The sequence below is a fragment of the Panthera uncia genome (genome assembly GCF_023721935.1).
Source record: "Panthera uncia isolate 11264 chromosome A3 unlocalized genomic scaffold, Puncia_PCG_1.0 HiC_scaffold_11, whole genome shotgun sequence".
In the NCBI taxonomy this organism is placed as follows: Eukaryota; Metazoa; Chordata; class Mammalia; order Carnivora; family Felidae; genus Panthera; species Panthera uncia.
The window spans coordinates 70,672,979-70,700,474 of NW_026057578.1; the positions used below are offsets into that span (position 1 = coordinate 70,672,979).

The 27,496-nt window shown below is 38.7% G+C and overlaps 2 protein-coding genes across 5 annotated transcripts in view; one reads left to right on the plus strand and one right to left on the minus strand.

Moving 5' to 3' along the window:
• ASB3 (ankyrin repeat and SOCS box containing 3) overlaps nucleotides 1-27,496 on the minus strand; it is a 116,334-nt gene that overhangs the window by 72,533 nt on the left and 16,305 nt on the right. The window contains exons 1-2 of one of the 3 annotated variants that reach the window (XM_049651465.1): nucleotides 16,017-19,106; nucleotides 7,231-14,898 (exon numbers count right to left, since the gene is read on the minus strand). In XM_049651465.1, the coding sequence (XP_049507422.1) occupies nucleotides 7,231-7,426 (196 nt within the window). In that variant the 5' untranslated portion in view covers nucleotides 7,427-14,898; nucleotides 16,017-19,106. Of the gene's footprint in view, nucleotides 1-7,230; nucleotides 19,107-27,496 lie in introns of those variants that run through there. The other 2 variants (XM_049651466.1, XM_049651467.1) reach the window with 2 other exon arrangements.
• CHAC2 (ChaC glutathione specific gamma-glutamylcyclotransferase 2) lies at nucleotides 19,191-27,150 on the plus strand. 2 transcript variants are annotated; one of them, XM_049651469.1, is made up of 3 exons: nucleotides 19,191-19,465; nucleotides 24,125-24,160; nucleotides 26,246-27,150. In XM_049651469.1, exons 1-3 carry the CDS (start codon nucleotides 19,331-19,333, stop codon nucleotides 26,627-26,629), a joined length of 555 nt encoding a protein of 184 aa, XP_049507426.1. In that variant the 5' UTR covers nucleotides 19,191-19,330; the 3' UTR covers nucleotides 26,630-27,150. The 2 variants fall into 2 exon arrangements, with proteins under 2 accessions (XP_049507426.1, XP_049507427.1); XM_049651470.1 differs by lacking the exon at nucleotides 24,125-24,160 and having other exon boundaries at nucleotides 19,194-19,465.

Genomic DNA, 27,496 nt, shown 5'->3' on the forward strand with positions numbered 1-27,496 from the left:
CTTAAAAGCAGTGACACACCAGTAGCAACAAGCACAATCAGTGCCTAAATGTTGGTTTTGAGAACTATTCTCCAATAAAAGGAACCAGGGCTCCTAAGAAAATGGCTGATTCTAGGATGGGCACACAGAATATACAAAATGAGCCTGGACCATCTTCTAGGTAAAGAAAGTAAAAAAGTGCTCAAAAAACAAAACATGGGGGGTGCCTGGGTGGCGCAGTCGGTTGGGCGTCCGACTTCAGCCAGGTCACGATCTCGCACTCCGTGAGTTCGAGCTCCGCGTCAGGCTCTGGGCTGATGGCTCAGAGCCTGGAGCCTGTTTCCGATTCTGTGTCTCCCTCTCTCTCTGCCCCTCCCCCGTTCATGCTCTGTCTCTCTCTGTCCCAAAAATAAATAAATGTTGAAAAAAAAAAATTAAAAAAAAAAACAAAAAACAAAAAAAACAAAACATGGGACATGCCAAAGAAACACAAGAGCCGATCTGAAAGAGCACTCAATGACAAAACCTAGAACAATTTGAGCAACAAAATAAATATCCTATTGGATTATAACCCAATGTATAAAATAAATATACACGAGTCCAGGCAGATATAAATGATTGAATAAATAAATGGGAAATAAGCAATATTCTAAGTATCAGATAAATCCAATAATCTATGTAAATACTCCCCCCCCCCCCCCCCCGCCTCCAAGGAAGGGAGCTTAATTCCCACCTGAATGATTTGAGGGCCACCATTCGTGATTTGCACACACACCCATCTTATTATGAAAGGGAAAAAAATACTCCTGTGCAATTATCTATGAAGTAAAGAAAAGAAAAGGCCCTTCTCATGCAGGATGAAAAATAGTGAAGTCAGTTAACTACTAAATTGAAATCTTAAAAGATTTCACCTATAGAAAAAAAATAGATAGATACATTTGAATAGTTTATCTCTAAAACCACTGGACCAAGAAACTTACATGGTGGAGCAAATGCAGTGGATTTGGAGTTAGAAGATTTAGGCTGTAATCCTGGCTCCACCAGTTCTCTATTGGATTACTCTTTGGGTAAATTACTCAAACTCTCTGCAGCAGTTTCCTTAACAGTAAAACAAGGATAAAACAGCTGGCCTGAACCCTCAAAGGGGTTCAACAGAATTACAAAATTTATGTACTGTCACAGTTGTTACAAATTAAGTCTCCAAAACACCATTTTCAGAAAGTTTTCAGGATCCAATATAAATTGGTTTTGGAAGTTTCAATGATAAACTGCCCTCCTTAATTGGTATCCAGGGACCAAGGGGACCTTACCTATCTGGTACTGGAATACCAACAACCATCCTCTCATTCTCATCCTTTCTTTTATAAGGATTCTTGGGAAAATGGCTCATAATACTGTTTTTAATGCCTTAACCTCTACTTATTTCTCACTGGAGGGCAAAGCAGTCTCTGCTTCTATTCTACTTACTGAAAATTTAAATGTAAAGGCATTCAAGACTTCATAATGGGTAAACCCATAATGGGCACTTCGGTTCTGTAATGACAACTTGTGAGTTCTTTCTTGGCTGCACCTTGAGGATTGGGGCCATGTCAGCTGGACCAATGCCAGCCAGCTGACACCTGGGCAGCAATAACAAGAGTTGACTTTAACATTCTAGCAATGATACTACAACCCTATGATTCCTAACACAAAGTGTATTTTTACTTATAAATAAATAGTAAACTTGCTTACTTGTTTAAGTGAGAAATGGTACACTTTTGTTTTCTAAGAAAGAAAGCAAAAACACATGGTTTTAATAAGCGTTAAATATTCATTAACATAGGTTAAATATTAAGATCAGAACCTTATCTCAACAACTGAGCCACAATTTGATGATGGCCAAACAAATTTAAGATGTGCCAATCACAAAGAGTGATGAATGTCCCTTTCAGGTAGCTGAGAAAGTCAAGTACTTTGCACAATCATTATGCTTTACTTAGCAATTCTAAGAAAAGGTTGGGCATAAGATAATTTCCACGACAAACATTTTCACCATGGGCAAAACTTTCAGACAACCCTTTAAGAGATTTCATCATGCATATAAGATGAAGGGAAAAAGTCAGTGGAAAGGAAGAGGTTTGAAGGCATTACAAAGACATGAGACACTATAAAAAATTAAGACTAGGAGAAAATATATGAAATAACTGAACCACATGTAACAGCAAAGGATTAATGTCCAGAATACACAGACTTCTTTAAAGACAAAGTTTGCCTAGAACTTCCAAAGAGAAAGGCTACATGAGAATGAAATGAACATAGAGAAATACAGACATAAGAGAAAGAAAGACCCAGAGTCCTGATGACATCATTTTGAATAGGAGCATCTGGCAATGCCTGAAGGGACCTACCACTCAGACTTAACATTTACATAAGCACTATATGTCCCTTATTTGTTTTTGAAGTTTTTTTAATTTCTATTTAAATTCCAGTTAGTTAACATACAATGTAATATCCATTTCAGGTGTCCAATACAGTGATTCAATACTTACATACAACACCTGGTGCTCATAACAATATATTTCCGTTCTTTGTGTAAACTAGTTTGAATTATTTCTTTCATTCATTACTGAAAAAGTTCTGATTAATATTATGGATAATTTAGCCGTGTCTATCAATATTTTAACTTTGCATATTTCTTGCACCAGCACTTTGACTTCTAAAACTCCATTCTATAGAAATATACACCCATGTCACAAAGTTACAATATAAGGATGTTAACTGAAGCACCACTTATAAGAACCCATCAATAGGAGAATTATTAAATATATTACATCTATACTATTAAATACCATGAAACAGTTCTTTTACTCAGAGTGAAATTGGGAGCTATTGCAGAATTCTGAACAGAAGAGACAGACATTAGTCTTTGATACACTAAGACTAGATTATGGTAGGATGAGGAAGAAGTAAGAGCAGAAACTGAGGTTAGGATGCTATTAGAGCAATCCAGGCAAAAGAGATATGTGACTCAGACCAAGGTCTTAGAGGTTGTGAGGCAGTAAGAGTGATGTGAATTTGTGGATGTGTACACACACACACACACATAAAGATGTGCTGACTGGGTGAGGGATATAAGAAAAAGGAAGTAATTAAGGATGGCCCAGTTTCTGGCCTGAGTTGGAATGATGGAATGTTTCTAATCTTACAGATAAACAAACTGAAGAACCAAGAAGTTAAAAGACCTGTCCTTTTATCCCGCCAGGATAAAGTAGTGAGGTCAGCAGAGCCCAGGTCCATCTGAACACAACTCTTAATCACTATGCTATGGTGCCTATTTATCTAATGATCTTCAGCATCTATTATCATGCCCAATATGACAGCGTAATATTTTTTTAACCAATAAAAAGTACTATGAATTAGCTCATATTTGCCAAATAAAAATATTTGTTGGTGATATGCTACAGTTAATTATAAGATTTTAAGTGATCTTTAGTCAGTAAATGGTTTACTACTGAATGGCATGTATAATTTCCACTGAAGATCATTATTGTCCTCCAAGATGTAAAGATTCATGAAATCTCAACATCTATTAAATGAACTTCCAAAAAGCAAAGAAGACAAGCAAATTTGTTATGTGTATTAACACTTCACACAGAAAGTTAAAAATGAAAGGGGCGCCTGGGTCACTCAGTCGGTTAAGCGTCAGACTTTGGCTCAGGTCAGATCTCATGGCTTGTTGAGCTCGGGCCCCACGTCGGGCTCTGTGCCGACAGCTCAGAGCCTGGAGCCTGCTTCAGATTCCGTGTCTCCCTCTCTCTCTCTGTCCTTCCCCCACTTGCCCTCTGTCTCTTTCTCTCTCTCAAATATAAGTAAACATTAAAAAAAAAAAAAAAGTTAAAGTGAAAAAAATACATACACACATTAAATTTCTAACTAATCCATGCTGCATTTGAATGGTCTTCTCCAACTTGAATGAGATCATCTCTAATTTTTAGGCTATATTCTGGATCTAAACTGAAGCGACAGTAAAGCAAAACCTTTCTAAGCATCTAAGATGCTTCCATTCTTTTTGTGTAGGCTTAAGTACTTTCATACTTTATTTTTTTTTTTAATTTTTTTTTTAACGTTTTATTTATTTCTGAGACAGAGAGAGACAGAGCATGAACGGGGGAGGGTCAGAGAGAGGGAGACACAGAATCTGAAACAGGGTCCAGGCTCTGAGCTGTCAGCCCAGAGCCCGACGTGGGGCTCGAACTCACAGACCGTGAGATCATGACCTGAGCCGAAGTCGGCCGCCCAACCGACTGAGCCACCCAGGTGCCCCAGTACTTTCATACTTTAGTACACTAATAAAAGGTATAGGTTTTTTGAAGGTTATTTATTTTGGGAGAGGGAGAGAGAGCAGGGGAGAAGCAGAGAGACAGAGAGAGAGAGAGAGAGAGAGAGAGAGAGAATCCCAAGCAGGCTCCGTGCTGCCAGCGCCAAGCTCCACGCAGGGCTCTATCTCACGAACCATGAAATCATGACTTGAGCTGAAATCAAGAATCGGCAGTCCCTTAACCAACGGAACCATCCAGGTGTCCATAAAAGGTATGTTTATGAATCTCTGGCAGTTCACCAATATTAGAGGAAGTTCAAGGAGACAGAAATTATGTAATAAAAGACACTTTTACATGTACCAGCGAAGCTATAAAAGACCAGAATTATGAATTAAATAAAACACAGGTACAGCAAAGTATAAAGAAAAACAAAAATGTCAAACTTGTTTTGGAAACTTTTAAGATTAACCCATAATACTAAGTTAACTGGTACAGATATAAAGATGTCACTGTCACCAATAAGCAGAAGAGACCTCACTTCACTTCTCAAGACTAAAAACATACGCTCTTCATCATCACACTTAGCCATATGCTAGCTAAGTAGTCAGCTACCATTCGTCACTGATCAATGTTCCTGAACTTGAATCTTCCAGGTAAGTTTACATTGTAATCTTTTTTAAAAGGCAGGGGATCTGAATAAAGTATGGACTTTAATTTACAAGAGGAGGAATGGGTCATAAGAAATATTGAGAGAGACAGACACAGCATGAGTGGGGAAGGGGCAGAGAGAGAGAGGGAGCACAGAATCCAAAGCAGGTTCCAGGCTCCCAGCTGTCAGCTCAGAGCCCAACGCAGGGCTGGAACTCACAAAGCTGGAGATCATGACCTGAGCTGAAGTCAGAGGCTTACTGGACTGAGCCACCCAGGAGCCCCTTATAAAACACTTTTATTTAAAGTGACCTATAGCTTTTCTGTCCCATTCTAGTTTTTAGTGAATCAAATAATCAAATCTGATAGAATTTTGGACATTAGTTCCAACTATAGAGAACAACCGAATTCATGGCAGACAGCAACCAAAACTGTTTCGACCTCCTAAAATAAGTCATATAGCTGCTTCCTAGTCTCTGCACACTCTACTTCCTAATTCTGGTAAACTAGTTTTATCCAAAGTTTACTTCATAATAGTGAACTCTAATAAAAATACAGTGAGATAATTTTATTTGGCCATTTATATCAACTAGTCACATAGCTATGTGTGGCTATCTTAAGCTCCAAAAACATCACGCCTAAAAAAGAAGTCATTGAAAATGAAAGAATATACGTATATGTATACACACACACACACACACACACACACACACACACACACACACGCACCCCGGAAAATTACTCAGCCATCAAAAAGAATGAAATCTTGCCGTTTGCAACGACATGGATGGAGCTAGAGTATATTATGCTAAGTAAAATAGGCCAGTCAAAGCTAAACAAATACCATATGATTTCACTCATATATGGATTTTAAGAAACAAAACAGATGAGCATAAGGGAAGAGGAAAAAGGAGAGAAGGGGGCTGGCTGGTGGTTGTCAGTTAAGCATCGGAATCTTAATTTCAGCTCAGGTCATGATCTCACATTTCGTGAGATTGAGCCCCACATTGGGCTGTGCACTGACGGCTTGGAGCATGCTTGGGATTTTCTCTCTCGCTCTCCCTCTCCCCTTCCCCCACTCATATTCTTGCTCTGTCTCTCTCTCAAAACAAATAAATAAACTTAAAAAAAAGAGCAGTTCTATATGTAGTAAATAATGTAGGGACACCTGGGTGGCTCAGTCAGTTAAGCATGCAACTATCAGTTTTGGGCTCAGGTCCTGATCTCTCAGCTTCGTGGGTTCAAGCTCCACACGGGCTGTGCTGGCAGTGCAGAGCCTGCTTGGGATTCTCTCTCTCTCTCTGCCCCTCCCCTACTCATGCTGTCTCTCTCAAAATAAATGGACTTAAAAAAAAAATGTACATCAAGCATCTAGTATAATGACCGTTACAAAGCAGTGCTCAATCACCATTATCTCCTCGACCCTACCCATCATCTCCTATCAGAATCTCTCATTTAGTCTCTTACTGAGTCCTACTCTCAGTAGTGAGCTGGCAAATGTGTCACTGGCTCTCAGGGGGGAAAAAAAAACCCAAATTTAAAGCTTTGGTTCATAGCACTGGTTGATTTCTCCCATGTAAATATTCCCACTTGGCTGATCTCAGGTTACAAGCATGAAGTCAATTCAACACAGAGTTGGAAAGAGATGTGCAGTAGCACATAGTTACTCTCTGTCCCATTACCCTGTTTTATTCTCTCTACAACGCTTTTATGTTTTGAAATTATCTTGTTTAATTATTTAAGTATAGTCTGTCTCCCCTGACAGGAATATAAGCATCATAAAGTCAGGGACTTTGTCTATCCTGTTTTCTAGTGTGAACTCGGGGCGGGGGGAGGGGGGGGGGGGCAGTTAAAGTACTTGTAAAGATTCCCCAAATTAAGGAAACTGAAAAAAATTAAAAAAAAAAAAAAAAAAAAAAAAAAGACTAACTCAACCAAAGCACAAACACCCTCAATTTCAGTAACATTGCTCCTTCTGTTTGGAAAAGGAAGAAAGAATAAACATGACTAGTAACTACCAAATCCTTAAAAGAGCAGACTATTCTTGCCATATCATCTAGCTCAAACAATAAAAATGGGCCAGGCACAGCAAGTTACATACAAGGGACAACATTTATAGATGTCCAGCTGGAACACCATACAGGCAATGGTGGCAATCTCACCATTCTTAATAATGCATAGGCAGTTTTTTTATGGTCATAGAAAAGGAAAACAAATACCATGGTTGATAAGTCACATATTACCTTTTTTATGGTTTATTAATCCAGCTTGTAGGCCCAGCTCCCATACCTTGAATGTACTTTACCTGCATGAATTAACATCCGTAAACATTCTACAGAGTTGTGATAAGCTGCTTCATGAATTGGCATCCATCCCCTGTTATCAGCAACATCAACGCTACGTCCCTTTCTGAGCAGTTTTCTTAAGACTTTAACATTGCCTTCCCTGGCAGCAAGTCCAACCGTGGAGCATGTGTCAGAGTAAGCCTCTGTAAAATCCATTCCTTTGACCAGTCTATAAAACAAGGCAGAAAGAAAACACTATAGACAATAAAACAACACTGTACTCCTAGAGATTAGCAGATCGAAGCAGGCCTGTCCTGCAACTCTCACAGGACTGCAGAGGAAAAGCCTGAGGTGGAGAAAGAGACCTGTCATGCCACATCTTCTGCTAGAGTCTAGAGCAGGAAGCGTCTCTGGGAAATTAGGATTCCCTAGAATGTTCTTATTAAAGAAATCAAGGGAGTTTTAAGTGTTCTATCATTCCTTCTCTGGAAATGTCTGAGCATCTCCTTCCTGCAGGCTTCTGCTCCTGTTCATACCCCACCAAAATGCATTCACTGCAATTCTATAGATGAGGGAGCTAAAACACCTCCAGTTAACCCCAAATATGTACTCTATTACGTAGAGATGGCCATTTAACTAAAAATGCTTAGCCTCAAGAATTTGTAGCCCTCTCCAGTCTGTAGCCTTCTCCAGGAAAAAGCTAAACCCAAAAAAGGAATGAAGGAGATTTATTGAAAGGAACAAAGATAAGTAATAATTGTAGTTTTTCTGCTGGTCCTTTCCAAAAGGGGCTGAACATTCATATTCTCTTTCTTTGATGAAACAGTCCTACTTACAGAATATACTGAAACGAACAAGAGAGTCGAGCTTTCCTACATAAGTCCATAAAGTTCTTCACAGCATTAGTGACCTTTTCCTCATCATCTCCCTCCAAAGTTCATTCCACCTTCCCCTGGAGTCAATGTCCAGTATAGTTGTCAGTATATGACACTCACAAAGACAGTTTCTGGTTAATCCCACTATAAGGCTAAGGTTCAGGATTCTCAGGGGAAGAGTTATCTCGCAAGGGGCAGTCCCTCTCAGTAAAACTTCTATCCCAGCCTTCCTTAGTTTCTTTAGTGATCTTAGGAGATGGTTCAGGACATGCCAACATGTCTAGTCCAATGCAGGTAGAAAACTTTCTAGAACTACATTCTAAATTATTTATCCAGAAAATGACAGTTTAAAAAGAGAAGTTAAAAAGAAAGCAGAGCATTTCCTGTAGGAAATTTAAATTTATCCATGGTCACATTTAAATATAAAGCTATAACTGCAGAACTTGACTCTATGGTGAGCCAAAGAGCTAGCATTAGCTATGGATTAATTTAATTAGATCAACTGATCCGCTCCTAGGAAAGTGAGATCTATTTACTACAGAACATTTAATTATGCAGTTGACGGTTACCTACTGGGAACCAACTAGCTGATCAATAATATGGAAGATATAAAGATAACACAGATATATGTAAAGTCTCAGAGAAATGATAAATACATGTGATTCAAAATAGAAGGAAGTAAGTGCTCTAAGAGAAGTACAGATAAAGAGCCTCGGGTGGTCAAAGAAGGGAGAAACTTATTAGGGATGTGAGCTGGGTCCCAAAGTACAAGAAGGATCTGAAGAGCATTCTTCAAGGGAATGAAAGACACGATTATGTAAATGAACAAAAAAGGTGAGTAAGACACAGTAAATAAGGCAAACAGTTCACTTTGGAAAGAGGACTAGGTAAGCAAAGAATAGGAGGAAAATGAGCTTATGGAGTGTGAGAAATATGCCCACTGACCCAATCAAAGTAGGGAAGCAGAGACTCAGGGACAGTGAAGCAAGGCTTTAATCAACTTTCTTGCAAGAAGGAGTGTCTGATGGGCAGGCACAGTTGGGACAGTTACAGCAGGCAATTTATCTCTTAGCCTGAAGTCCCTCCCCCGATTCCTCATTGGCTGAGTACTACAGAGGTTACAGCCTTACCTGGGTGTCGTCTATGCCCATGTAAGGCAAAAGGTAGTCTGACTGGAACAAATGTACATTCCTTTAGGTAAGGCACAGAGACTTCAGTTCTTTGGCAAGTGCTCATTGCAAAGCCCTCAAAAATAAGACCACAAAATGGAGAGGGGAAGAAGAACCAGGAAGTGAAGTATTTAAGAGTTTGACACTCCACAGGGTGGTCGAAGGGGAGGGGGGTGGTTAGTACCTATTTCCAATAGGTTATTAACCTATTGTTAACTAGACAGCACAGATTTAATTTGATATTTCTGAAAATGAATCATCTCACTCAATTCTCACAATCCCTCCTCTTCTAAGTTGATTCCATTTTCATTTAAAGGTTAATTTGGGCACAAGGCAGGGACATTTGTTTTTTTTTTAAGAGCAATCTTAAGCCTGAGGGGGTCTGCTGTGGTCGGCCTCCCAGCATTGTTCTAAAATATGTTTTGCTTTTGTTTTCAACCCAGGGACCTCAGGTCCTAACCTTTCCCTCTTTGCCTATTAATCCCATCTTTTCCTATCATATTCCCCTCTTTGAACACCTGACTCCTAACTGCCATTAGGAATTGGGACAACAACTGCTTCCTGCTGAAAGGGGGCAATGACAGGAGTACAGCAGTCAGGGCAGGTTCAGAGCTCAATCCTGAGGTCCAAAATAATGGGAGGGTATTTGGGACATCTGGGCTAGCAAAATTTTCTTATTTTTCTGGCATATGCAAAGCTTCTACAAATAACATACAAAAAGAAAAAAAATTTTAAAAGAGTATTAGACCAACAAGCATTAATATTCCAAATGCAATGTCTCCTAGGGAGGAGGTCACACCATGGAAAGTAAAGATGCAACCGTAGTCATCCACAAGATCCCTAACCTGTCTGGTCATTTTCTTTTTTTTTTTTAATTTAACCATAGCTTTTCCTTCCTCTTCCATATTTATTTCAATCTTGTGATATTGTTGTTTAGAATAATTAAATATTTGAACTAATTTTTGGTTCTCAATTCTCAAATCTTCCTTTGGCCATCCAGTTTCCATAGGAACAACTCCATGAGGCATAATTAATTTTACCTCAAAGAAAGATTGATCTTCTATATCCAGATTACTATAAATTTAGGAAATTGTTTACCCCCTCTAGAGCTAGTAGCACTATAGTCCCTAATTCAGTCATAATGTCTCTTTCTAGCAAGGGAGTAGGGCTCTATGGCATTATCAAAAAATGTGGGGGGAAAAAGTCTCCCCATATGCACTCCAGTGGCTGAAAGAAAAATTTAGTCATAAGTTTTCTTGAATTGTTACTCTGCGTTTGGATAGTTGGCTGGGAGTGGAAAGATCCAGTGTCAAGAAGGAAATCAACCAGATTTCCTTATATTTCTAGAGTTACCCAAGGCCCTGGGTTTCCAATAGACAGATGATTCAGGGGAGTCACCATGAAGAGCCCCAGGACCCATCCGTTCCTTTCAGGGACACTGGTTATCTGAGCTCTCGAATGTTGAGGTCCATGAGGGCATTCAGATTTTCCAGTGATTGTCTCCACACAAAGGGTATGGCTTACAGGGTTTTGACTTTGTCTCCTCTGAGGACATTCTCATTTCCAGTGCCCTGAACAGCCACATAAACAGCACTTGGTGCCAGGACCTTGGGAAGTCTGGTCTGACATAGTAAAGCCTTAGATTTTTTTTTTTTTTTTTTTTTTTACATCTCCTTTCCCGTTCCTTATTCTCTTAATCTTGACTGTAATGTACCTAATTGGCAGCTCATAAGAGCTCCTCCAGGGTTCCTTCCAGGCCAAGAGCCAATTTTTGCAGCTCCCTTGGAGTATCTGCTACTCATGGAGTGACAAATTTGTCTTTTGAATCGTCTCAGCTTCAGGGTGTATCAGGGGGAGACAGCTGTATATTTAACCTTAACCTTTCCAGAAAGACCACCAGGCTCTTGTCCTGTGTCTGTAAAACAGGGGCTAATTTAGCATAATTTAAGGGTTTAACTCTAGATCTCCTTACTTTCTCCAAAACACAAGCTTCGAAGTGGCAATGATACCATCCCCCAATGGGATTATCATAGTCCCAATTAGGATCTCGGGGTGTACAACTGCCTGAACCCAAGTAGGAAACTGGGAGTTCTCTATAGGACCTCCAGTCCCATGATAATTAAGAAGCTGCTTGTCCTCATATCTCTCAGGTGGGGCCAGAACACCACACTTCTCTGTCTCATTAAGAGTCTGATTCAACAAAAGCATTTTATCTTTCCAGGTCAACTCAAAAACATACCTAATATTCTGAAAAACCTCTATACACTTATCTGGATCATCAGAAAAGTTACCTATTCTTTTATCTGTCTCAAATCTCAAAATGAAAAAACTACTTATAATCTTATCATGGTAGTGCCTCCTTGTGTTTCTCTTTCCAGCACTCTAGCTTCTTGTAGGGGAAACATGCCTGTCACATTATGGGGAAGACCTGAATACAGTGGGCAACAAGTACAAGTGAGCATATACTGAGCTAAGTGTAGCAAAATGGCTCCCATGTATCCCAGTAAAAGCCTTTCATATATCATAGTCATCCATCCCTCATATGCCTCTACAGGCATCCATTCCTCTAAAAGTGGAGCCTTTGGAGGTTGGCAGCCATCTACCCAGACTTTGGATCAAAGGAGGAGCAATTTCAACCAAGTCTTGAGCAAAACAACTGAAAAGGGCGTGCTGTCCTTCCCTTTCGGTTAAAATCATAGTTCTTGCCATCTCTTTGGGCAAAGGAGAAAAAAGACCTTTCCTTTTTTTTTCTCTTAATCAGAAGCAGACCAACAATCTAAGAAAATGTTGTCTTTTTAACAGAGAGTAAAGCAGAATTTTAATCTTCTACCAGTGTACTTTTAAAATCCATTTATTTTAACCTTAGTCCATCATGATCACACAATATTCCTTTCCAAAGATTTCCCTTCAAGAACCTTCTACAACTTTCCTTTGTATATAGATTTTGTCCCAAGCCATTCCTCTCTAACCAGTCTCATTTAGGGCAAAATTATTTTCTTTTGCCTCCAACAAAAATTGCTTCTGTTTTTTTTATTTTTTTATATATCTACTTTTACATATAAAGTTGCTTTCCTTATTTCCATCAATCTTAACTGAATTTAGCAGAACCTTAGTCTCCAATGAAAACAAAGTAGTTATCAATTGTGAACTATTACATCAGAATTCTTTAGATGGCAATTTTATGAATCAACTAAGCACAAAGAATGCTTACCAACAGACCCAAATACCCTTAGTTTCTCTACAAAAAGAAGTTAAATGCACAAACCTATGTTTAGTAATCAAGGCTTTAACATTTTATCTCATTAAATATCCAGTGAATTTAATCCCATTTATTGTGCAAGCAAAAGTTTAAAGTTTCAGGCTATCAAAGACTTTGAAAGCTATCTTAACAATTACCCACCCAGGAAAACTTGAGATAAAATTAGCCATCATTTTAAGTCCTCTTTTTGCTAACAAATTTCAACAGAGATAACAAAAGCTTACTTGACCTTTAGTAAACCTAGGTAATAAAACTATAACATTAAGGCAGCCTTCCTTAAGGCTCTGCAGGTCAAGCTCTGCACGTTTCAAGTGTCCATCAGTGGACTACAAGCTATAAGATTTATTTAAGCTACATTTCTCTTGCCTTTGTTTTCCTAATCATTTCCCCCTTTCATCTCAATCATTTTCTCCACAATAGTCACAATAATCTTAACTGTTTTTGTCTCTCCTCATCCCTCTTTACAAATATCTTTTGTGCCTCCCTGAGCAGTTCTTCTGCTTCTCATTGCATCCATCCATCTTCTGTAACTTTTTGGCAATATCAGGCCAACTTCTAGTGATAAAATTAATCTTCAGGACACTCTGCCCCACTAGTTTCTCTGGATCTAGGCCTGAATATTTCATTTGACCTCTAAGCCTCTGTAAGAAAACAGCTGGGGTTTCCTCCTTCTCTTGCAGTATCTCAAAAGCCTTGCCAACATTCTGACATCTTGGAGCTGATTCCCTGATTCCTTTGATTATTAGCTCTTAAATCCTGCATCTTAACCCTGTCCCCAGGATCATTATTGTCCTAATCAGGGTCTACTCTGGCAAACTTTTACTCAGCTGGCTGAACACCCTTGCCAGGAGAGTAAGTTTCATATTTAATGCTGATAACTCTAAATACATGTCTATCTCAAACCAACAAACTTAAATTAGTTTAAACGCTGAATATGTTTCAACTGCATCCACTTAAAAGTCAATCACTTGCTCCCCATTGTCGGTTTTTACCAGGGACACCAGTGGGGGAATCTGAAGTAGATGGTTCAAGTGGGTGCTCTTCATTCCTTGACAATGAGGGTGTGAGGAGGAGCCAATGATGCTGAAGTCACCAAGGAGTATATAGAATCAGTTATGCAGACCTCACCCTTAGGTGGGGCAGAATCAGGAGGAGGGGAAGGGGAAGGCAGAAGAGGACAGGTGCTAGCAGAAGGCAGAGAATGATTCTGGTTGTCAGCTTGGACAGAGGAGCAGGTACCATGTTTGTTCGGGGTTTTTTTCCCCACCAAAGTGGAAATATGGAGTCTATGTCAGGCCTGAGAAGACAGGGAATTTCCTCAAAAGGAAGGAGTTTCAGCAGCTGCTTGGGATTATTCCTTAAAGTCTCTCTCCTGAGATAGACTAACCACAGACAATTGGCTCTGATTATCATAGTCATTAACCCAGGAAATGAATGAGGGAGAATGCCCCACATACATCTCCACCAGCAACCAGAGGAGGCCGGTTTAGACAATCATTAGTGTCCCGTTAATAGACCTTTTTTTTTTTTTTTTCTCATCTCCTAAGGAGTATTGAGGCCAGTATTACAAAAGATGAGTTTGTTTGTTTTTTCAACCTTGCAATATGAATTCATTCCAATGGGTTAGAAGGCATTCCAAGGAGAGTCCTTGGGGACTGATGAAGATCCCATGTTTCCTCAGTCTCAGCATAATCCTTTTCCTCCAGTGTACTAGAACTTTTATCATTTGCATAATGGACTAGGGCCTGATGGACCCAGTCCTCCTCTGAGCCAAAAAACAGATGGCCCTTTAACTGGGTCTTTAGTCCAAACAAAGCAGCAGAATTTGATCATTTTATGTTTGTCCTTATTCCCTGTATCCTCTCTGTACTACAGTAGACTATCTGAGGGAATATGAAGAGACCCCACCTCTTTGTGGGTTTCTCTTCCCTTACCCCTAGGCCTAGAATTTTTGTTCCCCATCCTAGACCAGGCTAGATCCTGCTCCTGAGTTTCCCTGGGGGCACCAAAGGCCCCTTAATGGAGGTTTCCTGTACTCTCCAGAACCAACTTTGTACATCTCCACCTGTTTTCTTTGCGGGAGAACTGAACCACAGATCTAGACTCCACATTCCCTTCATATCTAGAATAGGTCTCAGTCACACACACTCAGCCTCTCACAATTTCCCATCCCCCAGGCAATACTTATAGTCCAATTTTCCTACCTTGGTCTGTGCACAGAGTTACCAGGTTGCCGCGGTGCCTTTTTTGTTTTCCCCAGGGTCACTTCTTCTGTCTCCGAATGCAAAAATCTTGAGCTCCATGGATTCTACAGGGACCAGGGGCCTGTCCGTGGAAAGGGCACGCAAACCGGGGTGGGAGATGTCTCCTCTCTCGCAGGAGGACCTAGACCCCACGGGTAGAGGTGAATCCTGGGCAAGCCCCCAAATGTGAGAAATATGCCTGCTGACCCAATCAAAGGAGGGACCCGGAGACTCGGGGGGCACAGTGAAGTGAGGCTTTGATCAATGTCCTTGCAAGAGCAATATGGACAGGCACACTTGGGGCAGTTACAGCAGTCAATTTATCTCCTAAGGTGAAGTCCCTCCCATCATTCCTCATGGGCTGAGTACTACAGAGGTTATAGCCTTACCTGGATGTCACCTATGCCCAAGTAAGGCAAAAAGTAATCTGACTATTGTACTATATGCTAACTAACTTGGATGTAAGTTAAAAAAAATAAATTGAAAAAAAAAAGATGTGGTAAATACATACAATGGAATATCATTCAGCCACAAAAAAGGAAGGTATCTTGCCACTTGTGACAACATGGATAGACCTTGAGCACATTATGAAATAATGTCAGATAAGTCAGAAAGAGAAAGGCAAGTACTATATGATACCAGTTTTATGTGGAATCTAAAAAAGCCAAATTTGGAAAAAAACAGAATAAAATAGTGGTTTCCAGGGAGGGCGTCGGTAATAAAATTGATGTTGCCTAAGGGTACAAACTTGCAATGAATAGTAAATTAGCCATAGAGATCTAATGAACAGTATAATGAATCCAGACAACAATATGGTATTATAATTGTATAATGTGATAAATACTACTATAACAAGAATCATATTAAAATATAGAAATGTATCAAACTAATACATTGTACACCTTAAATTCACACGATGGTATATGTTAAATTGTTTAATAAATAAGAAAGAAAGAAAGAAAGAAAGAAAGAGCAAGCCTTTTAAAAAAAAAAAGTAATCTGATTGGAACAAATGTACATTCCTTTAGGTGAGGCACAGAGACTTCAGTTCTTTGGCTTGGACTCTTTGCAAAGCCTGTAAAAATAAGCCCCAGAAATGTAAAAGGGAAGAACCAGGAAGTGAAGGGTCTAAGGGTTTGGGACTCCTTGAGGCGGGGTGGGGGGAGGAATCATACATAATTCCAGTAAGTTGTGAACCTATTGTTAACTAAACAGCCCAACTTTTATTTGATATTTCTGAAAATGAATCATCTCACTTACTTCTCACACAGAGGTAGCTGAAGGCCAAACTATGGAGAACCTTGAATGCCAGGCTACATTTTGTTGAACCATGCTGATGAGGTTTAGTGGTGATGGTGGGGGTTCAGAGCTGACGGCCAAGAAAAAATTCTTGAAGACAACTTGAGTGCAAAAAGGTGATTTTACTAAAACACAGGGACAGAGCTGTGGGCAGAAAGAGCTGCACTGGGGTTGTGAAGAGTGACTGGTTATATACCTGGGAGTTGTGTGTGGGAAGTAAAGTCAAGGGGAAGTTTCCAATGGGATTTTCATATTCTAAAGACTCACAAAATCCATGGAGGCCTAGCTATTGTCAAACTAAGATTGCTTTTCCCTCTAACAAAGCATTAACATTATGATAGTAGGGAGTTCCTGGACTTCAGGCTATTGATAAAATTGCCCCCTTTTTGTAATTGTACCAAGGTATTTGTAAACTGATGGAGACCCATGTCCTGTATGACTGTGATCTCTATCAGTTAACCATTTGTTTTTTTTTCCTTTGTTTTTGGGCAGCCAAGAGTGCCTGAGGGATATCACATATTTGGGGGCAGGGGGGTGGTGCTAGCTTGTGCTTGGCCCTTAGCTAGCCTTATGCTCCCTCATCAATGCTAACTTCCAGCTAAGGCCATTATATCCAAATTTCACAAAAAAAGAACAGACCACACAATTTATGGCAATTTATAAGCATATTCATCTGATACAAGAAAAAATTCTTTCTATGTAGGAAAAACACAAGCACATGCATAAGAATACTCCTCCAAAGACATTAAAGAATAGCATTCAAGTGAAAACAAGTATGAATTCCTTTCCGAATCTACCTGGCCTTCCTCATAATTACAAATGTTGTTAATGGATCTAGATTAACAGGAAATAACCTGAAAAAATATCAGAACTGGGTAGTATCTTTGAGCTTCTAAAGGGAAGAAGCCAAAAGAAACGTACTATCACCATTCCCCTCAAACCTTAATACCAACTGGTTCACATGCATCAACAGTATGTAAAATCTCCTTTTACAGAAATTTTCCTATGCTCTTGACTAAACAAAAGCATAAAGTCAAACAACCAAAAGTGATGTATAAACCTCAACTGGATCCTGGATGGTGAAAAAAAATATCAAAATATCAGCTACAGGGGTGTCTGGGTGGCTCACTCGGTTGAGAGTCTGACTCCTGATTTCGGCTCAGGTCTAGATCCCAGGGTTGCAGGATTGAGCCCCTCGTCGGGGCTCTGTGCTGAGTGTGGAGCCAGGTTGGGATTCTCTCTCTCTTTCTCTCTCTCTCTCTCTCTCTCTCTCTTCCTCCGCCCACCCCTCTCCCTAGCTAATGTTCTCTTTCTCTCTCTCTCTCAAGAATTAAAAAAAAAAAAATTTAGTATCAGCTACAGAAAGCAATTATAAGACAAGGAAATCTGAGTATGTAATAGATATTTGATTATGTAATTCTGCTAATTTCCTTAGAAATGGCATTATGGTTATTAGGAGAAAGTCCTTATTCTTTAAGTACATAGCAATGAAAAGTAACAAATGCAACTTACTTTAAATGTTTTAGATTAAAAAGCATATATAGAGAAAAAAGAAATAAATTAATTGTGGCAAAATGTCAATTTTTGGATCCACATGGCAAGTATATGAATGGTCAGATACTTTTTTTCAAAATTTTATGCATCCCAAGCGATGTGACACTTAATCTTGGAGAATATATAAAAAGACCTGGTTATTCTGTAATGTTTTTATATAAAAAAATTTTTAATGTTTATTTTTTGCGAGAGAGAGAGAGAGAGAGAGAGAGAGAGACAGACTGTGAGAAGGGGAGGGAGGGGCAGAGAGAAAGGGAGACACAGAATCCAAAGCAGCCTCCAGACTGAGCAGTCAGCACAGAGCCAAAGGCGGGGCTGGAACTCACCAACCTGGAGATCAAGACCAGAGCTGAAATCAAAAGCTTAACCTACTGAGCCACCCAGGTACCCTAAGGCCTGGTTATTCTGAAAATGTTTTTCTTTGTAGCAGTTTCTTGCTGGTTTCTTAACACTTCAAATAATACTCTGAACCCGGGTGTCTTAGTATTCTTTTATATAGCTAAGGACGATGAAATAGAAATCCTCAAGAAAGGGGTGACTGGGTGGTTCAGCTGGTGAACCATCTGACTTCAGCTAAGGTCATGATAGCGCAGTTTGTGGGTTCTAGCCCGGCTTCCAGCTCTGTGCTGACAGCATGGAACCTGCTTCAGATTCTGTGTCTCCCTCTCTCTCTCTCTCTGCCGCTCTCCCACACGCTCGCTCTTCTCTCTCAAAAAAATAAACATTAAAAAAAAAATCTCAAGAAACAAGGATTTGCTAAGGCTTCTATTTTCACAGACAGAAACACAGCATGATAGTCTGAGTGCGCCTCCTAAACAATATTTTGGAGCAGTGGCGCTAGGCTGCAGACCTTAACATTTTTTTAGGATCTTCACCTGTTGGAGAAGCTCATGAAAGCTGTAAAGCTTCTCCCCAGAATGCACAGAACCCAAATTCTGTACACAATTTCAGGTTCCACATACCGCTACTACAGCCTGTACATAAGGCAAAAACCTTCGCCTAACCTTTTCTGAGCTGCTGATAATGCTAAAGATAAATAAGGTCGTTTAGCGCGTAAAATTGATATGAGCTGAAGCACTAGTAGCTCTTCCGCAGGCGTAAAACTTCTCTCGTAAACTTCCCGCTTTTATGAGAAAGGTGAGTTTCTTAGGTGTAAAATCAAATGCGGCATTCACAACTTGCGCTCCTCTGGCTGCTGTTAAATGGACAAAAACCCAATTCCAAAGCAGAACAAAATGTCTTCCTACGTGACACAACCGCGGTGCCTGTAGGTCTCTTCCCCGTTATCTACACCACACCGGCCGCGACACCAGGCGCGACTCTGCCCTTCCGCTTCTCCTTGAATGCGTTCGAAAACAGCACACAGTTCCAACCTCTGAGCCACAAATCCCATAAAGGGATTGTGGGTATTGTAGTCCAGTGCACATGCGCAACAGGTTAGGGTGACTTACAGAGGCTGAAAAAGAACCCACTGCTTAGCGAACCGAAGGTCAATCGTTCTTGATACCCCAAGCAAGGAAACAGAATAACGTTGACTGACGAAGTCGGAATACATCCCTCGAACTACACGTCCCAGTGTGCTTTGCGCAGCGTGGCCATTGCGCCTGCGCCCTCGCAGCCGGTTACTAGCGTCTGCGAGGCTGCAGTTCCCGCTGGTGCCGGCACCGCAGACACCAGAGCTGAGGGTTGACCGCCGTCACAGCGGAAGAGCAAGGGAAAGGATGTGGGTTTTTGGTTACGGGTCCCTGATCTGGAAAGTGGACTTCCCCTATCAGGACAAGTTGGTTGGATACATCACAGGCTACAACAGGCGCTTCTGGCAGGGGAGCACCGACCACCGCGGGGTCCCGGGCAAGGTGAGGCGCCAGTCAGCCCCCCACCCTTAACTGCCTTCGGAGCGCCGCTTCCCACCCAACTCGCGGTCCAACTCTGCTGGACCTCCACCCCAACATTTACGATGACCGAGCAAGAAAGTTAGGAATAATGCTGTTACATCTGTGCACCTTTCTCTCCATCTGTCCTCTACTTCTCTCCCAAACCAAGGGCACTACTTCCGAAGCCTCTTGAGACGCTGATGGTTAGTTTCTTGGGAAAGCAAGAAACAGGGTCAAAGGCACACAAGCTCGCCCAAGGCTGATGGGCTGGCAGGAAGCCCCATCTGTGAGCGACCTCTGCCATTTAAAAAAAAAAAAAAAAAAACGGCGGGAAAATCAATCTCCGTTTCACCACGGAGTTGAATACTAAAATCAACCTGCACATTCAGCTTTAGCTTTTTAGTAATTAAATTTGTTGGCATTTCTGCTTTCTGGCAGACTTTCATTGGTTTAAGTTTAAACAAGCATATTATTTCCAAAGGTTTTATTTTATGACATCTAAGGTCACATAGAAACTAGTTTCCAAAATTATCTCCGGTTGTTAAGGAGCTTACCGTGATCACTTCCTTTGGTTGTCAGGTATCGGCGAAGTTAAATATTTGAGTTCTCGGTTTGTTACTTGAGTAACACAGTGCCCATTACTGTGTCCAGCATTATTTTAATCTTTATTTCTCCACGTTTCTCCTCTAAATTATAAATGTGAAATGTAAGTTCCTTGATCTATTTTTCAGTCATTAGAAGACTTTCATCCCAATATATGTGTGCTAGAAAACTAGTAGCAGCTCAGCCTTGTATTGGCTGCAAAACAACCAATCCACAAGGAAAACAAGGTTGTGGGTAACAATTTGGATAACTTAAATACTGTACTTGGTTTACTTAACCTTCTAACTTTTGGAAGTGCACAAAATTTTTTATTGTTTGTATGTTCTCTAAAGTACTCAGAGCTATGTATGAGCTTGATTACTGTTTTTTAAAGAGAAATTAATATTGGCCCCAAAACACAATATGGTAGGCAGATGACTGGAAAACGGTAGTGACTTAGGGCAAACGCACATTTGTAAGCCAACAGGAGCTTCATGTCCAAAATTTCTTCTAGACTATTATAAAAGAGGGGTGCCTGGCTGGCTCAGTCGGTAGAGCATGCAACTGGATCTCAGGGTTTTAAGTTCAAGCCCCACACTGGGTGTAGAGATTACTTAAAAATAAAATCTTAAAAAATATATATATTATAAAACAATGTCTAAGACTTTAAAGAGTTAAATAAAACTTCTAAGTGAAGTAAAATGCCTTTTGAGTTGTCAGATACGAACACTTAAAATTTCTATTCTGAAGAAAGAAAGGCTCCAATTTTAATGACGAAGTATTAAATGCTTACAAATGTTTTGATAGCATATTTTACTATTCTAGTTTCAATCAAAACATATGTGTTTGTTATATAGCATATTGAGATATGTACACTGTTGGAACAGAACAATAAGAAGTTGTCAAGTCAATACAACAGCTCATGATTCTTTAAAAGAAGAAAGGAGCTATAAAAGCCAGTATCTTTTTACTTAAATTTACTAAAATATAGGGCAGGTAAGTTGGGGTACAGGGGGACTGCAATGGCTAATAGTTTTACACTTACTTTTAGTTAAAGAATACATCATAGCAAATTAAAGGAAACTCTAAGTATTTTTTTAAGTATACTATTTTGTTAAAACTGGAAAGAATATTATTTTAATATTTTTTATTACAATGGATCACCAGCCTTATATAAATACAAAAGGCTACAAAGATATCCAGCAAATTAGAAGAATGATGTGGATGTTTTATAGGACTATGTTTTTTATAGCAACATATGCTCCTAGTAAGTTAGTCATCATTACATATGAAATGTGATATTATTAAACAAATGTTAGGCTCATTTCCACATGCTGCGATGTGACATTTGTGGGAAAAATACCAAACCTACTTCAATTATGGTTTCTTTTTAGCTTCATTAAACTTTAATTTCTTCCTAAGTTTTATTAAGCATCTCATTTATATATTAAAAAACTGACACTGTCTCACCCAAATTAAGGATTTATTTAAATGTGAAAAATTTTTCACAGCAGAGAGAATATATTTCAATTTCAAAAAGAAACATTTTAACACGAGATAATCATGAACATTTACTAAATCTCTAACTTTTCTAGATCTAGATCAGAAAAATTACTCATTACTCAATGAAAGCATCTATAATGACTCATTTCACAATATCCTCCAAACCATTCAGCTTGAAAGACCCCTGCTTTAGTTTCAGTCCCCCCAAAAGCCTTTCATGTGACTTACAAATATACATTGTTTCTCAATAATATATATGTATTTTAGAGACTAAGAACATAAATTTTAGAAAATGTTTCCAAGTAAATTTTCAGTAGTGCCAAAAGTCCATGTCTGTTCCATAAGCTGTCACAGGGAGTCCTTTATATCCCCTTAAAATGAGTCCCTATGTACTCTTGTTTTCTGTTTCAGCTGCCACCACCTAAAGTCCAGGACTTTTCTACCACTCCTTCCCCTTTCAACAATTACTACTGAGCACTTAGGAGACAGCTATGCAAACAATACCTGACAAGTGCCACAGGGAAGTGAATAAAAGGGAAAATCACAGTTTAGGAGAAAAATCTGCTGCAAAGTCACCTGAGGAGTCAGCCAAGCCTTTATGGATGTAGTGCAGGAGGATACCCAGAGACAGAAAAGCAAGGGCATTCTATACCGAGCACTGGTATATCCAAAGATACGAATGTTTGTAAAAGTTATAAATAAATCAGCACAGATTGAGGGAAAAAGTGGTAAGAAATAAGGGTTGTAGTTAAATCATGCTGAGAACTTTTAGTTTTATCCTGTAGAATTTTAAAACCCTGAAAAAATTCAAAGCACAGGAGTGACCCAATTTTTGCACTAGAAAGTCATTCCACTGCCAAGTAGAGAATAGACTAGAGGTAAACAAAACTAGAGGCAGGCAGCAAGGTCCCTAAGGAAGCAAATGAAGGATACAGAGGAACAACATACAGAAAAAGATTCAACAGACAGTTACCAGTAATTGGTGACTGCTGGATACAAGGGGAGACAAGGAAAGGTGGAGTGCAGAACTTGTCACCAGGACCACGAACATTTCTTACTGAGGGTCTACCTTCTTCCCACTCTAACCATACTATACACTTTACCACTCATCTTCCCCAAACACCTTTTATCATGCCAGTCAGCTACTAGTCAAGTGCTGCAGTAGCTCCTAATTTCCTATTTCTCCCAAATTTCAGTGGCTTATTTTCCATTGTCCCCTAATTTCACCTCCACTCTGGCTCTTCAAATCTGACTATCCTATTTCTCCAATTATCTTTCTGAATAATCTCTCCAGGTGGGACCCTCTGCTAGTCAAACATTTAGCCTGGTGTAGTCTTGCCTCTAGGCCTGCACTTGTAAATCATGCCCTTTTGCCAGAATTTTGTTTTCCTTTCTGACCACCCAAGACTCAAAATTCTTAATTGCCTTCATACCATACATCTTAGCCCTTAAGTGTTCTCTACCTGTTTCATGTGTTAAGTTTGTGTTCCAGAATTATAATATAAGCTCTTGAAAGCAAGAATTAAGGTTTTATCTTCTCTACAACACACACTAAGTAGTCAATAAATAGCTCCTAATTCATCTTGAAATTGAAAGTAATATGGAAGTGCCTACATAACCCACACCAAGATATGTGTCCTCATTATAGCATTATCTTAAATAGAAAAAAGGTGAAATCTAAATGCCCAACAACACAGGAATGTTTAAATTATAGCTCATTGATGATACAATATTATGCAACTATTAAAACATATGATAACACTAACAGGAAAATGTAATTAAATTAAATAAGAAACATAATCCCAAATCCCATGTTTTCCGTGATTACAAATTATCTATACAAATGGACAAAGACCAGAAGGAAATAGCAATGAAGATGACACAAATACCTGAATTATTTATGCTCCCTGTGTGTCAGACAATGGGCAAATAAATATGTTAAAATGTGGCTTAGAATTCAGCATTCTCACTAATGATGCTAACATGTCAGTAGATACATAGCCTTTGGCACCAGGTAGGAAGTGTACTTAAAAAAAAAAAAGGCAAATTCTCAAACAGCTCCAAATCTACAGGATCATTAACTCTGGGACTGTACATAAGCAGTGTGTTTATCAACCCTCCATGTAATTGTGATCTACACTAAAGTTTGAGGGCTACTTCCCTATTATAGGAAAGCACTCTGGAAGAGCATGTTTTGTTCCCTAATAAAACTATAGCAATCTGATCAGAACTTTTATAATTGCTTCTTCCTTTGTCTTTCATTTTACATGAGCCTTAGTCACAGGTATTTTTTTTAATATATCCATTTTTTAAGTGAATATAATATAGCTAATATACATAAATTGAAGAGAATCTTTTAGAAAAGTCAAGATACTTTGGATAATGTATATTCTTAATTCACTTGAAAATTTATCATAAAAATGAGTACTTTATGGAGGTGTTTAGTATGAACAATTAAAATATTCCATGTCAACAATAAATTGGTAATGCTCAGTTAGTTGATAAACTTTGATTCAGAAAAAAAAAATTTTTTTTTTTTTACTTTTTTTAAAACAGCCTGGAAGAGTTGTGACTCTTGTTGAAGATCCTGGGGTATGGTATTATTGTTCTTTTTTTGTGTAGTCTTTAATCATATAAAATGTTGAGATGTTTCTCAGTTTTAATAATCAATGGAATTTTATTAACAGTCATCACAGACAGCTTGAGCAGTAGGTCTAGAATTCCTCTCTGTATTTATTGTGTTTCTTTTTAACTGTTGGGAAAAGCTGGAATGCAGAATGCCTGGTAGACAACAAAATAAAACCAAATGGCATGTAGTCTTTTTTTTTTTTTCCTTGAGTTTATTGACTAAGAATTTGGCATTAATGGCCCTAGGCCTCAGACAGCCCTACTACCACTGAGGCACACTTGGCCATTCTTGCCACATCAAGTGGAACCATTGAAACTCTCGTATTTGCTAGGAGTATACTATTCTCAGCAAAAATTCTCTCTCCCTGTCAGGAGTTACCACTTTCTTTCTTGCCTAATTTTTTACTAGCACAACAGGTTTTTAAACAGGTTTGGGGCACTAGAAAACGTATTTACCTGATAGTCCTCTGTTTCTTAAATATTTTCAATCATTTCATTGAGGTATAGATTCGGACGTTCATAGTGTGAAGGTAAAAATTTAACTTTGGAAATGACTTTGATATACAAAAGTCAAGCAGCTATCAACAGGAAATGAATAATGGTGAAATAATGAAGTGCTTTCATAATTTACATTAGGAAAAGCATCTATAAAAATGGCTTCAAACTGGTAACTGTAACTCTTAATTAAAGTCAATAAACGGCACTTTGTTTCTACAGAATGTTAAACTCACTCAAGAACCGGGCATCGGATGGCTCAGTCGGTTGAGCATCCAACTTTGGCTCAGGTTATGATCTCACCGTTCCCAAGTTCGAGCCCCACACTGGGCTAGCTGTCGGCCTGTCAGTGCAGAGCCCACTTCGGATCCTCTGTCCCCCTCTCTCTGACCCTTCCCAGCTTGCACTCTCTCAAAAATAAACATTAAAAAAAAATTCACTCAAGAAGATACTTAGCAACCTAGAGTTTAATAATTAAAGCCAGTAATTAAAGGTTGTGAAAAAACTAGATAATCTATAACTACAAATAAATTGGCAATGCTCAGTTAGTTGATAAATAAATAGTTGATTTATAAATAAATCCTGTTTATATCAGATATTTTATTAACACTAAAAAACAAACCAAAAACTTCTGCAGCCAGTTTTTTTACTGACACTTTGTTCATGGGCTCTCAACAAAAGAGACTGCCATTTAGTATTCTGCATGGAATTATTTACAAAGGATATTTGAAAGCTCCTGCAGTGAAAAAAATGAATAAAATGAACTTGCTGTGGCCTTCAGTAGTTGATTGCTTTCTTACAGACCTTTTAAAACAAAGACCCCTTTCTGTAAATAAGGAAACAGCCGGTAAAAAGATAAGTGACGCTCAGTTTTAGCTAAAGTAAGTTGGTGTATCAAAGCCCTCCCAGACAGCACCCAGCACTTAACATCCCCAAAGGTAGGCTCCCAAGTGGCTACAACATTCCATAAAGCAGTTTGGAAACTACCGTCCTGTACCATCAGTGAAATGTTTAAGGATTTAAAACTTTAGAACTGTGTTTAATGACCAAATGAACACCTGATTTTTTTTCAGTCCCACTAGTTAAAAGATACGATTTTTAAAACTTAAACAATGATAAATATCCTAGTGTGCAAGAAATTATTTATTCAGACTGAAGAATTTAAAATGCTGATTTCCTTTATTGTTTAGTTTGTACCTCCCAGTGCGCTTTAAAAAAAAAGAAATTAATGTTTATTTTTGAGACAGAGAGAGAGAGAGAGAGAGAGAGAGTGTGTGTGAGCAGTGGAGGGGCAGAGAGAGAGACACAGAATCCAAAGCAGGCTCTGGGCGCTCAGCACGGAGCTCAATGTGGGGCCAAACCGTAAGGTCATGACCTGAGCCAAAGTCGGATGCTTAACCACTGAGCCATCCAAGCACCCCTCAGTGCACTTTAAGTGAATCAAAACTACACTGACTTCTAAGAATATACAGCTATTTTCTTAGAGCATAACATATCTTCACCTATTTTAGCCCTGTAAATTCTAAATAATACGTTCTTTTCATTTTTCAACAGGGTTGTGTATGGGGTGTTGCTTACAGACTGCCAGTAGGAAAGGAAGAAGAAGTAAAAGCATACCTTGACTTCAGAGAGAAGGGAGGCTACAGGACCACAACAGTCATTTTTTATCCAAAAGATCCCACAACAAAACCATTTAATGTGTTGCTATATATTGGAACATGTGATAATCCTAATTATCTTGGTCCTGCACCTCTGGAAGACATTGCTGAACAAATTTTTAATGCAGCTGGTCCAAGTGGAAAAAATACAGAATATCTTTTTGAACTTGCAAATTCTATTAGGAACATTGTGCCAGAAGATGCAGATGAGCATCTTTTCTCTTTGGAAAAATTAGTGAAGGAACGTTTAGAAGGAAAACAGAACCTCAATTGCTTATAAAGACCTAATCATTGACTTTTTCAAACAAGCAGAGCTTTTAGTCCTCAGAGAATAGGTTCATGTACACTGGCAATATGATTTGGAAACATGTTTGTTTACTTGAAGATCTTATTTATTTTTAATGTTGTATTATTCAAGCTATGATCAAATGTGTGGTTTAATTGCACATATCCTAAAACACATAAATATTTAAAATACTGGGATAGAGTTAAAGAAAAATTCAAGTTTTAATAATATAATGGTTTCCTAGCTAAATAATATTGAACACTTGCTCATGAGAAGTGAGTTCTTTAGAAAAGTACAATGAAGGATGAAGTTCAGAGCTTGTTATTTTCAGAGTAAAAATAATTGTGTCATTTCATGTCACAATTCTATTTTCAAGTTGTAGAGAATTAAACCAAAAGATAATACCTTCAATATATTTCTGTACAGTAATTCTGTAACCATGGTTTAGAATATGTAATCTTAAAATAATGTATAATTAGAAATATATGGTAATATAGACAAGATTTCAACCTTGATTGTGAATTTCCTTGTTCAGGTATTATATAAGACCCTTTCCAATTTAAATCAAAAAGACTGGCATTTTTAATATAAAAATTTCCTTAGAATTATAATGTACTATACTTCTTTTTTGAATAAATGCATTTTACTAGAATGAAAAAAACATTCCGCTAAAAAAAAGCACAACTTACAATGTACCAATCACATCCACGAAATGATGAAATGTAGTCTATCATTCACTCACTTTGTATTAATCTTACAGTGAAACTTGAAAAAAAGATAGATGGCCATTCTGATATTACAAATTAACACAACCATATATATAATGAAAGTTTAGTGCTTGAAATGACTTTTAGAATTATA